The sequence below is a fragment of the Sesamum indicum genome, linkage group LG11 (assembly GCF_026168435.1).
Source record: "Sesamum indicum cultivar Baizhima isolate 11 linkage group LG11, ASM2616843v1, whole genome shotgun sequence".
Taxonomy (NCBI): Eukaryota; Viridiplantae; Streptophyta; class Magnoliopsida; order Lamiales; family Pedaliaceae; genus Sesamum; species Sesamum indicum.
Genome location: NC_142667.1, coordinates 12,772,270 through 12,787,715, shown reverse-complemented (window position 1 = coordinate 12,787,715; position 15,446 = coordinate 12,772,270). Strand labels below are relative to the sequence as shown.

The following is a 15,446-nucleotide window of genomic DNA, read 5'->3' as shown; positions in this document are numbered from 1 at the left end:
CGGTCTCCCCCACCTTTGTTGGAGTTACTCTTGAATGATTTCGCCCCGCCCGGCTTATTCTGTACAGGACCAGGCGTCGTCTGCCTGTCCCTCCGGCCCTCTGGGTTGAAATCTGTCAAGCGTTCGGCCGCTGCCATAGCCGACCCCAAATCAGTCACCCGTTGGCGCTGCAGCTCAAGACGCGCCCACGGTTTCAGGCCCTCCATGAATGTGAAGAGCTTGTCCTTCTCCGACATATCCCGAATGTCCAGCATCAGTGCCGAGAACGATTTCACATACTCCCGCACGGAGCCTGTGTGCTCCAACTTTCGCAATGCCCGCCTGGCATTGTACTCGACGTTCTCCGGGAAGAACTGCTCTCGAATCGCTTCCCGAAGAAGAGCCCAGGTATCAAGCCGCAACTGATTGGCTTGTATCTCCGCATATTTGGTGCGCCACCACAGCTTGGCATCACCCGTTAGATACATTGTCGCCGTCGACACCTTCCTTGCCTCGTCTTCCACATTTGCCGCAAGGAAGTATTGTTCTATATCAAAAAGGAAGTTCTCGACCTCCTTCGCATCCCGAGCACCGCCATAGGCCTTCGGTTCAGGAATCCGAAGCCTAGCACCATGATCCTGAGCAACAACAGGGGCGTTACTCACTGCACGTTGGAGCAGACCGATCTGAATCGACATCTGTTCCATGTCACGCCGCATATCGGCAATACCGCCACCTCCAAAAGCACTGCCCATCTCTTGGACCACCTGCCGACATTCGTCGAGTTTGGCACTCAGTACCGACACTTCCGTTTCGAGGGAAGAGACCTTCTCTTCCAAATTCATCACCATTTCCGTCAACCGGGAGTTTTCATCCTCCAGGTTCGCAGCTCGCTCGCTAGGCGACGCTGCTCGTCGCGGGCTCTCAGCATCTTGCCCCGACATTCTCGCAGCAGAATTCGCTTGGGTCACAGCAACCCGCCTCGGCCCCATGAGGTACCGAGGCTCTGATACCACTTCTCACGAGGCGCCTTCCGCAATGCGGGGAAAGGGGCACCGTGTGGCTAGCAGTCCGCAGACTACTTCCGCCAATAGCAACACACCACCGAAAACCCGACGGGCACTAGCACAGCACACCGACAGGAATAGCAACAGCAATAGCAACAGCGGCAAGCAACAGTAAGCAAGGTGCAGTACGAAAGCAGTAAATTGAGCACGCGGTTCAGAAAGTAGATTTCATTGCATTGAACGATTGCATATACATTGTACAACGATGCTAGCGCAAGGGGATCGCCTTGAGGGGGACACTAGCACGTAGACTACACCAAGCTTCGAGAACTCATTCCCCCCTTTAATAGGCTTAAAAAAGTTTTTCCTATTGACAGCAGTAAACATTGAAAAAGCTGAACATCGCACCTCAGGAGGCCTAACGTCCCCTGAGCAAACAAAAGTATTTACAGCGTACATCAAGTACAAGACAAAAGACCAACGCCTAAAAACTCTAAGACTGCGGAAGCCTAGCGTCTGGGCGAAGGTTGTTGGTCGGCCGAGTAGAGCGGTTGGGTGGCCGAAATGTGCCGAATGTGCATCAAGGGTGCCGAGTGCGCGGGCACAGGTAGGGCGGTCGGGCGCCCGCTCGGGCACTGCCGACGGGCGCCCGCGCCTGCGCAGGCACAGGCAGGGCTGTCGGGCGCCCGCTCGGGCACTGCCTACGGGCGCCCGCGCCTGCGCGGGCACAGGCACGGCGGTCGGGCGCCCGCGCCTGCGCGGGCACAGCCAGGGCGGTCGGGCGCCCGCGCCTGCGCCCGCTCGGGCACTGCCGACGGGCGCCCCCGCGCGCGCGCCCGCGCGGGCACTGCCGACGGGCGCCCGCGCGCGCGCCAGCGCGGGCACTGCCGGCGTGCGCCCGCGCCTGCTCGGGCACTGCCGCCGTGCGCGCGCGCGCCTTGGGCGGCCGCAGCATAAAAATTTTCACGTCGCATCAAAATCACACGATTAATTTAATTATTTTAATTAAAATAATTATTATTAATTATTAATTTAAAATATTTATTTAATTATTTTAATTATTAAAAAAATAATAAATAAATGGGAAAAAAGGGAAAAATATGAAGACATATTAGAATAATATATTAATTTTTTACGCATCGTATTTGAATCGCGAAATATTTATTTTATTATATTATGTTATATTATGCGTCCCAGAAGATTGAAGAAGCATCGGGAAAAAACTGCCGACGGCGGCAGACGCCGCCTGCCCGCTACTGCCGACGTGCGCGCGCGCAGGCCTGTCGGCAGCAGACGGGCGCCCGTGTAGGAAGCCACTGCCGACGGGCGCGTGCGCGCCTGTGCGGACGCTGCCGGCGCGTGTGCGGAAACAGCCCCGCCAGCGCGAGCGCCGGTGCGGAAACAGCCCCGCGTGCGCGCGCGCGGCTTTGCGAAAACAGCCCCGCGTGCGCGCGCGCGGCTTTGCGGAAACAGGCCCGCCGGCGCGAGCGCGCCGGTTCGGAAACAGCCCCGCGTGCGCGCGCGCGCCTTTGCGGAAACAGGCCCGCGTGCGCGCGCGCGCCTTTGCGGACGCTGCCGAAAATTTGCACGTCAACGCAAAATCACATGACTAATTAATTTTTGTCGAAATAATTTATTTTTGAGTTATGAAAATATTTATTTAATTATTAAAAAAATAATAAATAAAAGGGAAAAATATGAAGTCACATTAGAATAATTTTTTAATTTTTTACGCATCGTATTTGTATCGCGAAATATTTATTTTATTATGTTCAGTTATATTATGCGTCGCAAAAGTTTGAAAAAAATTGGGGAAAAAACCGCCGCCGGCCGAAAGACGCCGCCGGCCGCCGCCGCCGCCGGCTGGCAGACCGCGCCGCCCGCCGCCGCCGCCGGCCGGAAGACGCCGCCGGCCGCCGCCGCCGCCGGCCGGCAGACCCCGCCGCCCGCCGCCGGCAGACCCAGCCGGCCGCCGCCGCCGGCCGGCCGGAAGACGCCGCCGCCGCCGCCGGCCGGAAGACGCCGCCGCCGGCCGACAGACCCCGCCGGCCGCCGCCGGCCGGCGGCCGCGCGCGCACGGCCGACGGGCGCCCGCGCGCGCGCGCCTGCGCGGGCACAGGCATGGCCGACTGGCGGCCGCGCGCGCGCGCCTGCGCGGGCACAGGCAGGGCCGACTGGCGGCCGCGCGCGCGCGCCTGCGCGGGCACAGGCAGGGCCGACGGGCGCCCGCGCGCGCGCGCGTGCGCGGGCACAGGCAGGGCCGACTGGCGGCCGCGCGCCCGCGCCTGCGCGGGCACAGGCAGGGCGCTCGGGCGCCCGCGCGCGCGCGCCTGCGCGGGCACAGGCAGGGCGGACGGGCGCCCGCGCGCGCGCGCCTGCGCGGGCACAGTGTCACGGGCTGCCCGTTCACTAGGCCCCGTGACGCGCACTTCGGCCACTCAACCGTTCTACATGGCCGACCACTCAGCCTTCATCGACAGACGCTGGACAACCAACTAGTCTTAGAGTCCTAGGTGTAGGCCTTTTATTGCTTTGTTACTGCTTTGTTATTTGCTTTCTGTTGTTTAGATTCCTCAAGGGGACGTTATAACTCTTGAGTTGCAAATTTCAGCTTTTCTAGTGTCTAGTGTAGACAATAGGATTTATTTTTTTAAGCCTATTATAGGGGGGAATGAGTTCAAGAAGCTTGGTTTAGTGACGTGTTGGAGTCCCCTTCAAGGCGAACCCCTTGCTCTAGCATCGTTGATCATTGTATACGCATTTTCAGTTCAATGCAATTTGGTTTTCTGAATCCGCGTGCGCAATTTACTGTTTTGTGATTTGTTCCTCCCGACTCTGATATATTCGGCGCGCTGCATTAGTGCCGAGCGGAGGTATTGGCGGACGTAGTCAGCGGACTACTAGCCACACGACGCGCTGTGTGATAGGCGCCTCGTGAGAGGTGGTATCAGAGCCTCGTGCCACGATGGGGCCGAGGCGGACCGCTACTGCTGCGAGGGCATCGGGGCAAGATCCGGAAAGCCCGCGACATGCCGCAGCTTCAACCAGCGAGAGAGCTGAGAACCCGGAGGACGGACACTCCCGGTTGGTGGAATTGGAGACGAAGGTCTCTTCTCTAGAATCTGAGATCACGGTGCTGAATTCGGAGTTGGACGAGTGTCGGCACGTGATTCAGGAGATGGCTGGCGTATTCGGAAACGACAGCATTGCCGATATGCGGCGTGACATGGAGCAGATGTCCATTCAGATTGGACTGCTCCAGCGTGCAGTGGGTAGCACGCCTATGGTTGCTCACGACCCCGGTGCTAGGCTTCGAATACCAGAACCGAAGGCCTATAGCGGTGAGCGTGATGCGAAGGAGGTCGAGAACTTCCTCTTTGACATGGAACAGTACTTCCTTGCGGCAGACGTGCGGGACGAGGCAAGGAAGGTTGCGACTGCGACCATGTACCTGACTGGTGACGCAAAGCTGTGGTGGCGGACCAAGTTTGCGGAAATCCAGGCTCATCAAATACAGCTCGACACGTGGGCTCTTCTACGGGAGGCGATCAGAGAGCAGTTCTTCCCCGAGAATGTGGAGTACAATGCCAGGAGGGCATTGCGAAAGCTTGAACATACAGGTTCCGTGCGGGAATATGTCAAAGCTTTCTCAGCGCTGATGCTGAACATCCGAGACATGTCGGAGGCAGACAAGCTGTTCACTTTCATGGAAGGCTTGAAACAGTGGGCGAGAAACGAGTTGCAGAGGCAACGAGTGACTGATTTGAGTTCGGCTATCATTGCGGCCGAACGCCTGGCCGATTTCAACCTAGAGACTCAAAAGGATCGGCAGGCGACGCCTAGTCCTGAGCGGGAGAAGTCGAATGGGACGAGATGGTTCAGGAATAACTTCAACAGAGGTGGGGGAGACCAGAGGCCCCACTCTCAGAATGGCTCACAGGGCAGTTCAAACAGTAACAGGCCCCAGGAGAACAGGCAGGGAGCACCCGAGAGGAGGAGAGGGTGTTTGATCTGCGATGGTCCGCATATGTATCGGGATTGCCCGAAGAGGCAGGTGTTGAATGCATTGGCAACGACCTTTACCGACAAGGTGTCGTCCTCAAAGAGTGTGGAGCCACAAGCAGAGGCAGGTGGTGAGAATGACACGGAGGAGGATGAGGACAACTTGGGGGCCGTGAACCAATGGTGCAACACATTCTCTACGGTGGCGGCGAAGAGAGTTGTGCCACCCCTTGCGAAAAAGACCATCCCGGCTCTTACTGTGGAGCAGCCGGAAAAGAAAGAAGAAGAAGTTCAGCCCCGGATTCCTAGGAAGAAAGGGTTGATGTTCGTGGATGTGAAGATTCATGGCAAGCCGATTCGTGCCATGATCGACACTGGAGCCTCTCACAACTACCTTGCGAGCGCCGAAGTGGCGAGACTCGGGCTCGTGCTGGAGAAGGGAGTTGGGCGTGTGAAGGCGATCAACTCGGCTGCACAACCCATTGCCGGTGTAGCCAAGTCTGTGCTGATTAAGGTTGGTGCTTATGAGGGCAAGACCAATCTTTCTGTTGTGGCAATGGACGACTTCAAGCTTATCCTTGGGCTTGAATTTCTACGGGATACACGCACTGCTGTCTTACCTCATGCCGATTCGCTGATGATGTTGGGGGCGAAGCCGTGTGTCATTCCTACCTTGGCCGGACGTACTGGAGAGAAGAACTTGTCGGCCATGCAGTTTGAGAAGGGGCACAAGCAGGATGAGATCTCCTACTTGGGTACCCTTTGGTTTGAAGAGATGGAAGAGGTGTCAGGGCCCACCCCGGGCGGTAGTAAGGAACTGTTGGGGGAGTCTAAAGACGTGATGCCAGACGAGCTGCCTCGGAAGCTACCACCGAAGAGGGCAGTGGATCACGAGATCGAGTTGGTGCCTGGCACGAGACCGCCCGCTAGGGCATCGTACAAAATACCGCAACCTAAGCTTGTGGAGCTTAGGACGCAGTCAGCAGATGCCTTGAGCCGCAGGACGGACTTGGCGAACTTGGAGTCGATAGCAGCGCTCTCTTCTAGCGCGGCTGCTATCTCTACGAAGGATCAGGTGCGGGAGTTACTACCGAGAGATCCCGCGGCGCGACGCCTGATTCGGCTTGTCGAGCAGGGCAAGGCTCGACACTTCTGGATCGAGGATGGATTGCTGATGACCAAGGGAAACCGCGTATACGTTCCGAGAGGCGGGGACCTACGGAAATCACTTCTTTCCGAATGCCACGACACACTTTGGGCGGGACACCAAGGACAAGAGCGCACGTTTGCTTCGGTGCGGAGGGCCTATCATTGGCCACAGATGCGGGACGATGTCGAGACGCATGTCCGCACTTGCTTGATTTGTCAGCAGGACAAGGCAGACCATCAGAAGAAGGCCGGTCTGCTGCAACCACTTCCCATCCCAAAGCGTCCATGGGAGAGCGTCTCCATGGATTACATCTCTGGATTGCCTAAAGTCGGGAACTTAGGCTCTATCATCGTCGTGGTAGATCATTTTTCTAAATATGCTACATTTATCGCAGCAGCCCAACACGTTACAGTAGAAGGGACAGCTCATCTCTTTTTCAAGCACATCGTCAAGCATTAGGGACTGCCAAAAGATATTGTCAGTGATCGTGACTCCCGATTCACTGGCGTCTTCCGGACCGAGTTGTTCAAGCTTCTCGGGTCCACACGTTCTATGAGCTCGAGCTATCATCCACAGTCCGATGATCAGACAGAACGCTTTAATTCTACGTTGGAGGACTACCTTCGGCACTTTGTGCGAGGTACGCAGAAGGATTGGGTGAAGCTCCTGGATGTCGCTCAGCTATATTTCAATGTTCAAAAGAGCTCTTCCACCACCAACAAGAGCGCTTTTGAAATCATTACTGGGCAGCAGCCGCTCCTTCCTCACACTCTTGACATTCCCCAAAGTGTGAGATCCCCTCTTACTCGAAGTTTCTCCCAGGAGTGGAAGAAGAATGTTGATATCGTTAGAAGTTGCCTGGAGACAGCTCAGAAGCGGATGAAGAAGTATGCAGATCAGAATCGCCGCTTCATTGAGTTCAATGCGGGAGACCTGGTGCTGGTGAAGGTCCCGAATCCGAAATTGTCAAAGTCATCAAGGTGGAGAGATCCTCGGTTGATGCAGAAATATGTTGGTCCTTTGCCTATCCTTAGGCGTATTGGGACGGTGGCGTATAAGGTGGAGTTGCCGCCGTGGTGGAAGATCCACAACGTTTTCCATGTCAATCAAGTGAAGAAGTATTCAGCAGACAAGGAAGACGATACCCGCAATCAACCCAGCCGCCCACAACTCGAATTGAAGAAGACGAAGGAGAAGGTGGCTGAAACAATCCTAGATCACCGAGTGACGAGTACCGTGAAGAAAGACCACACAGAGTACTTGGTGAAATGGAGGGGATGCAGCAGCGAGGAGAACACTTGGGAGCGAGTGATGAACCTAAAGGCGTTTCTACCTCTTGTCGAAGCGTACCATGCTTCCGTAGCGCCGGGGACGTCGCTATCTCAGGTGGGGGAGAATGTCACGGGCTGCCCGTTCACTAGGCCCCGTGACGCGCACTTCGGCCACTCAACCGTTCTACATGGCCGACCACTCAGCCTTCATCGACAGACGCTGGACAACCAACTAGTCTTAGAGTCCTAGGTGTAGGCCTTTTATTGCTTTGTTACTGCTTTGTTATTTGCTTTCTGTTGTTTAGATTCCTCAAGGGGACGTTATACCTCTTGAGTTGCAAATTTCAGCTTTTCTAGTGTCTAGTGTAGACAATAGGATTTATTTTTTTAAGCCTATTATAGGGGGGAATGAGTTCAAGAAGCTTGGTTTAGTGACGTGTTGGAGTCCCCCTCAAGGCGAACCCCTTGCTCTAGCATCGTTGATCATTGTATACGCATTTTCAGTTCAATGCAATTTGGTTTTCTGAATCCGCGTGCGCAATTTACTGTTTTGTGATTTGTTCCTCCCGACTCTGATATATTCGGCGCGCTGCATTAGTGCCGAGCGGAGGTATTGGAGGACGTAGTCAGCGGACTACTAGCCACACGACGCGCTGTGTGATAGGCGCCAGGCAGGGAGGTCGGGCGCCCGCGCGCGCGCGCCTGCGCGGGCACAGGCAGGGCGGTCGGGCGCCCGCGCCTGCGCGGGCACAGGCAGGGCGGTCGGGCGCCCGCGCCTGCGCCCGCTCGGGCACTGCCGACGGGCGCCCGCGCCTGCGCGGGCACAGGCAGGGCGGTCGGGCGCCCGCGCCTGCGCGGGCACAGGCAGGGCGGTCGGGCGCCCGCGCCTGTGCCCGCTCGGGCACTGCCGACGGGCGCCCCCGCGCGCGCGCCCGCGCGGGCACTGCCGACGGGCGCCCGCGCGCGCGCCAGCGCGGGCACTGCCGGCGTGCGCCCGCGCCTGCTCGGGCACTGCCGCCGTGCGCGCGCGCGCCTTGGGCGACCGCAGCATAAAAATTTTCACGTCGCCTCAAAATCACACGATTAATTTAATTATTTTAATTAAAATAATTATTATTAATTATTAATTTAAAATATTTATTTAATTATTTTAATTAAAATATTATTATTAATTATTAATTTAAAATATTTATTTAATTATTTTAATTATTAAAAAAATAATAAATAAATGGGAAAAAAGGGAAAAATATGAAGACATATTAGAATAATATTTTAATTTTTTACGCATCGTATTTGAATCGCGAAATATTTATTTTATTATATTATGTTATATTATGCGTCCCAGAAGATTGAAGAAGCATCGGGAAAAAACTACCGACGGCGGCAGACGCCGCCTGCCCGCTACTGTCGACGTGCGCGCGCGCAGGCCTGTCGGCAGCAGACGGGCGCCCGTGTAGGAAGCCACTGCCGACGGGCGCGCGCGCGCCTGTGCGGACGCTGCCAGCGCGTGTGCGAAAACAGCCCCGCCAGCGCGAGCGCCGGTGCGGAAACAGCCCCGCGTGCGCGCGCGCGGCTTTGCGGAAACAGGCCCGCCGGCGCGAGCGCGCCGGTTCGGAAACAGCCCCGCGTGCGCGCGCGCGCCTTTGCGGACGCTGCCGACATGCGCGCGCGCGCCTTTGCGGACGCTTCCGACGTGCGCGCGCGCGCCTTTGCGGACGCTGCCGAAAATTTGCACGTCAACGCAAAATCACATGACTAATTAATTTTTGTCGAAATAATTTATTTTTGAGTTATGAAAATATTTATTTAATTATTTTAATTATTAAAAAAATAATAAATAAAAGGGAAAAATATGAAGTCACATTAGAATAATTTTTTAATTTTTTACGCATCGTATTTGTATCGCGAAATATTTATTTTATTATATTTAGTTATATTATGCGTCGCAAAAGTTTGAAAAAAACCTCCGCCGGCCGCCGCCGCCGCCGGCCGGCAGACCCAGCCGGCCGCCGCCGCCGCCGGCCGGCAGACGCCGCCGGCCGGCAGACCGAGCCGCCCGCCGCCGCCGGCCGGCCGGAAGATGCCGGCGGCCGCCGCCGCCGCCGGCCGGCAGACCCCGCCGGCCGCTGCCGCCCGGCCGCGCGCCTGCGCGGGCACAGGCATGGCCGACTGGCGCCCGCGCGCGCGCGCCTGCGCGCGCCTGCGCGGGCACAGGCAGGGCCGACTGGCGGCCGCGCGCGCGCGCCTGCGCGGGCACAGGCAGGGCCGACGGGCGCCCGCGCGCGCGCGCGTGCGCGGGCACAGGCAGGGCCGACTGGCGGCCGCGCGCCCGCGCCTGCGCGGGCACAGGCAGGGCCGACGGGCGCCCGCGCGCGCGCGCCTGCGCGGGCACAGGCAGGGCGCTCGGGCGCCCGCGCGCGCGCGCCTGCGCGGGCACAGGCAGGGCGCTCGGGCGCCCGCGCGCGCGCGCCTGCGCGGGCACAGGCAGGGCGGACGGGCGCCCGCGCGCGCGCGCCTGCGCGGGCACAGGCAGGGCGGTCGGGCGCCCGCGCGCGCGCGCGCGCGCCTGCGCGGGCACAGGCAGGGGGGTCGGGCGCCCGCGCCTGCGCGGGCACAGGCAGGGCGGTCGGGCGCCCGCGCCTGCGCCCGCTCGGGCACTGCCTACGGGCGCCCGAGCCTGCGCGGGCACAGCCAGGGCGGTCGTGCGCCCGCGCCTGCGCCCGCTCGGGCACTGCCGACGGGCGCCCCCGCGCGCGCGCCCCCGCGCGCGCGCCCCCGCGCGCGCGCCCGCGCGGGCACTGCCGACGGGCGCCCGCGCGCGCGCCAGCGCGGGCACTGCCGGCGTGCTCCCGCGCCTGCTCGGGCACTGCCGCCGTGCGCGCGCGCGCCTTGGGCGGCCGCAGCATAAAAATTTTCACGTCGCCTCAAAATCACACGATTAATTTAATTATTTTAATTAAAATAATTATTATTAATTATTAATTTAAAATATTTATTTAATTATTTTAATTAAAATATTATTATTAATTATTAATTTAAAATATTTATTTAATTATTTTAATTATTAAAAAAATAATAAATAAATGGGAAAAAAGGGAAAAATATGAAGACATATTAGAATAATATTTTAATTTTTTACGCATCGTATTTGAATCGCGAAATATTTATTTTATTATATTATGTTATATTATGCGTCCCAGAAGATTGAAGAAACATCGGGAAAAAACTGCCGACGGCGGCAGACGCTGCCTGCCCGCTACTGCCGACGTGCGCGCGCGCAGGCCTGTCGGCAGCAGACGGGCGCCCGTGTAGGAAGCCACTGCCGACGGGCGCGCGCGCGCCTGTGCGGACGCTGCCGGCGCGTGTGCGGAAACAGCCCCGCCAGCGCGAGCGCCGGTGCGGAAACAGCCCCGCGTGCGCGCGCGCGGCTTTGCGAAAACAGCCCCGCCGGCGCGAGCGCGCCGGTGCGGAAACAGCCCCGCGTGCGCGCGCGCGGCTTTGCGGAAACAGGCCCGCCGGCGCGAGCGCGCCGGTTCGGAAACAGCCCCGCGTGCGCGCGCGCGCCTTTGCGGAAACAGGCCCGCGTGCGCGCGCGCGCCTTTGCGGACGCTGCCGACGTGCGCGCGCGCGCCTATGCGGACGCTGCCGAAAATTTGCACGTCAACGCAAAATCACATGACTAATTAATTTTTGTCGAAATAATTTATTTTTGAGTTATGAAAATATTTATTTTATTATTTTAATTATTAAAAAAATAATAAATAAAAGGGAAAAATATGAAGTCACATTAGAATAATTTTTTAATTTTTTACGCATCGTATTTTTATCGCGAAATATTTATTTTATTATATTCAGTTATATTATGCGTCGCAAAAGTTTGAAAAAAATTTGGGAAAAAACCGCCGCCGGCCGGCAGACCGCGTCGCCCCGCCGGCGCCGCCGGCCGGCAGACCGCGCCGCCGCCGGCCGGCAGACCCAGCCGGCCGCCGCCGCCGCCGCCCCCGGCCTGCAGACCCAGCCGGCCGCCGCCGCCGGCCGGCCGGAAGACGCCGCCGGCCGCCGCCGCTGCCGGCCGGCAGACCCCGCCGGCCGGCGCCCGCGCGCGCGCGCCTGCGCGGGCACAGGCATGGCCGACTGGCGCCCGCGCGCGCGCGCCTGCGCGGGCACAGGCAGGGCCGACTGGCGGCCGCGCGCGCGCGCCTGCGCGGGCACAGGCAGGGCCGACTGGCGGCCGCGCGCCCGCGCCTGCGCGGGCACAGGCAGGGCCGACGGGCGCCCGCGCGCGCGCGCGTTTGCGGGCACAGGCAGGGCGCTCGGGCGCCCGCGCGCGCGAGCCTGCGCGGGCACAGGCAGGGCGCTCGGGCGCGCGCCTGCGCGGGCACAGGCAGGGCGGACGGGCGCCCGCGCGCGCCCGCCTGCGCGGGCACAGGCAGGGCGGTCGGGCGCCCGCGCCTGCGCGGACACAGGCAGGGCGCTCGGGCGCCCGCGCCTGCGCCCGCTCGGGCACTGCCTACGGGCGCCCGCGCCTGCGCGGGCACAGGCAGGGCGGTCGGGCGCCCGCGCCTGCGCGGGCACAGGCAGGGCGGTCGGGCGCCCGCGCCTGCGCCCGCTCGGGCACTGCCGACGGGCGCCCCCGCGCGCGCGCCCGCGCGGGCACTGCCGACGGGCGCCCGCGCGCGCGCCAGCGCGGGCACTGCCGGCGTGCGCACGCGCCTGCTCGGGCACTGCCGCCGTGCGCGCGCGCGCCTTGGGCGGCCGCAGCATAAAAATTTTCACGTCGCCTCAAAATCACACGATTAATTTAATTATTTTAATTAAAATAATTATTAATTTAAAATATTTATTTAATTATTTTAATTAAAATATTATTATTAATTATTAATTTAAAATACTTATTTAAATATTTTAATTATTAAAAAAATAATAAATAAATGGGAAAAAAGGGAAAAATATGAAGACATATTAGAATAATATTTTAATTTTTTACGCATCGTATTTGAATCGCGAAATATTTATTTTATTATATTATGTTATATTATGCGTCCCAGAAGATTGAAGAAGCATCGGGAAAAAACTGCCGACGGCGGCAGACGCCGCCTGCCCGCAACTGCCGACGTGCGCGCGCGCAGGCCTGTCGGCAGCAGACGGGCGCCCGTGTAGGAAGCCACTGCCGACGGGCGCGCGCGCGCCTGTGCGGACGCTGCCGGCGCGTGTGCGGAAACAGCCCCGCCAGCGCGAGCGCCGGTGCGGAAACAGCCCCGCGTGCGCGCGCGCGGCTTTGCGAAAACAGCCCCGCCGGCGCGAGCGCGCCGGTGCGGAAACAGCCCCGCGTGCGCGTGCGCGGCTTTGCGGAAACAGGCCCGCCGGCGCGAGCGCGCCGGTTCGGAAACAGCCCCGCGTGCGCGCGCGCGCCTTTGCGGAAACAGGCCCGCGTGCGCGCGCGCGCCTTTGCGGACGCTGCCGACGTGCGCGCGCGCGCCTTTGCGGACGCTGCCGAAAATTTGCACGTCAACGCAAAATCACATGACTAATTAATTTTTGTCGAAATAATTTATTTTTGAGTTATGAAAATATTTATTTAATTATTTTAATTATTAAAAAAATAATAAATAAAAGGGAAAAGTATGAAGTCACATTAGAATAATTTTTTAATTTTTTACGCATCGTATTTGTATCGCGAAATATTTAGTTTATTATATTCAGTTATATTATGCGTCGCAAAAGTTTGAAAAAAATTTGGGAAAAAACCGCCGCCGGCTGTAAGACGCCGCCCGCCGCCGCCGCCGGCCGGCAGACCGCGCCGCCCGCCGCCGCCGGCCGCCGGAACACGCCGCCGGCCGCCTCCGCCGCCGCCGCCGGCAGTCCCCGCCGGCCGCCGCCGGCAGTCCCCGCCGGCCGCCGCCGCCGGAGGCCGCGCGCGCACGGCAGACGGGCGCGCGCCTGCGCGGGCACAGGCATGGCCGACTGGCGCCCGCGCGCGCGCGCCTGCGCGGGCACAGGCAGGGCCGACTGGCGGCCGCGCGCGCGCGCCTGCGCGGGCACAGGCAGGGCCGACGGGCGCCCGCGCGCGCGCGCGTGCGCGGGCACAGGCAGGGCCGACTGGCGGCCGCGCGCCCGCGCCTGCGCGGGCACAGGCAGGGCCGACGGGCGGCCGCGCGCGCGCGCCTGCGCGGGCACAGGCAGGGCGGACGGGCGCCCGCGCGCGCGCGCCTGCGCGGGCACAGGCAGGGCGGTCGGGCGCCCGCGCCTGCGCCCGCTCGGGCACTGCCGACGGGCGCCCCCGCGCGCGCGCCCGCGCGGGCACTGCCGACGGGCGCCCGCGCGCGCGCCAGCGCGGGCACTGCCGGCGTGCGCCCGCGCCTGCTCGGGCACTGCCGCCGTGCGCGCGCGCGCCTTGGGCGGCCGCAGCATAAAAATTTTCACGTCGCCTCAAAATCACACGATTAATTTAATTATTTTAATTAAAATAATTATTATTAATTATTAATTTAAAATATTTATTTAATTATTTTAATTAAAATATTATTATTAATTATTAATTTAAAATATTTATTTAATTATTTTAATTATTAAAAAAATAATAAATAAATGGGAAAAAAGGGAAAAATATGAAGACATATTAGAATAATATTTTAATTTTTTACGCATCGTATTTGAATCGCGAAATATTTATTTTATTATATTATGTTATATTATGCGTCGCAAAAGTTTGAAAAAAATTGAAGTCACATTAGAATAATATTTTTTACGCATCGTATTTGTATCGCGAAATATTTATTTTATTATATTCAGTTATATTATGCGTCGCAAAAGTTTGAAAAAAATTTGGGAAAAAACCGCCGCCGGCCGGAAGACGCCGCCGGCCGCCGCCGCCGCCGGCCGGAAGACGCCGCCGGCCGCCGCCGCCGCCGGCCGGCAGTCCGCGCCGGCCGCCGCCGCCGCCGGCGGAAGACGCTGCCGGCAGCCGCCGCCGGCCGGCAGACCCCGCCGGCCGCCGCCGGCCGGCGTCCGCGCGCGCACGGCAGACGGGCGCCCGCGCGCGCGCGCCTGCGCGGGCACAGGCATGGCCAACTGGGGCCCGCGCGCGCGCGCCTGCGCGGCCACAGGCAGGGCCGACGGGCGCCCGCGCGCGCGCGTGCGCGGCCACAGGCAGGGCCGACTGGCGGCCGCGCGCCCGCGCCTGCGCGGGCACAGGCAGGGCCGACGGGCGCCCGCGCGCGCGCGCGGGCGCGGGCACAGGCAGGGCGCGCGCGCGCCAGCGCGGGCACAGGCAGGGCGGTCTGGCGCCCGCGCCTGCGCGGGCACAGGCAGGGCGGTAGGGCGCCCGCGCCTGCGCGGGCACAGGCAGGGCGGTCGGGCGCCCGCGCCTGCGCCCGCTCGGGCACTGCCGACGGGCGCCCGCGCCTGCGCGGGCACAGGCAGGGCGGTCGGGCGCGCGCGCCTGCGCAGGCACAGCCAGGGCGGTCGGGCGCCCGCGCCTGCGCCCGCTCGGGCACTGCCGACGGGCGCCCCCGCGCGCGCGCCCGCGCGGGCACTGCCAACGGGCGCTCGCGCGCGCGCCAGCGCGGGCACTGCCGGCGTGCGCCCGCGCCTGCTCGGGCACTGCCGCCGTGCGCGCGCGCGCCTTGGGCGGCCGCAGCATAAAAATTTTCACGTCGCCTCAAAATCACACGATTAATTTAATTATTTTAATTAAAATAATTATTATTAATCATTAATTTAAAATATTTATTTAATTATTTTAATTAAAATATTATTATTAATTATTAATTTAAAATATTTATTTAATTATTTTAATTATTAAAAAAATAATAAATAAATGGGCAAAAAGGGAAAAATATGAAAACATATTAGAATAATATTTTAATTTTTTACGCATCGTATTTGAATCGCGAAATATTTATTTTATTATATTATGTTATATTATGCGTCCCAGAAGATTGAAGAAGCATCGGGAAAAAACTGCCGACGGCGGCAGACGCCGCCTGCCCGCTACTGCCGACGTGCGCGCGCGCAGGCCTGTCGGCAGCAGACGGG

General features: G+C 59.0%; 1 protein-coding gene across 1 annotated transcript; it reads left to right on the top strand.

Moving 5' to 3' along the window:
- The first annotated feature begins 3,951 nt into the window (after positions 1 to 3,951).
- Positions 3,952 to 6,597, top strand: LOC148785107 (uncharacterized). The gene has a single exon (XM_088875226.1). The coding sequence runs from the start codon at positions 3,952 to 3,954 to the stop codon at positions 6,595 to 6,597; it is 2,646 nt and encodes an 881-aa protein (XP_088731352.1).
- The last annotated feature ends 8,849 nt before the right edge of the window (positions 6,598 to 15,446 follow it).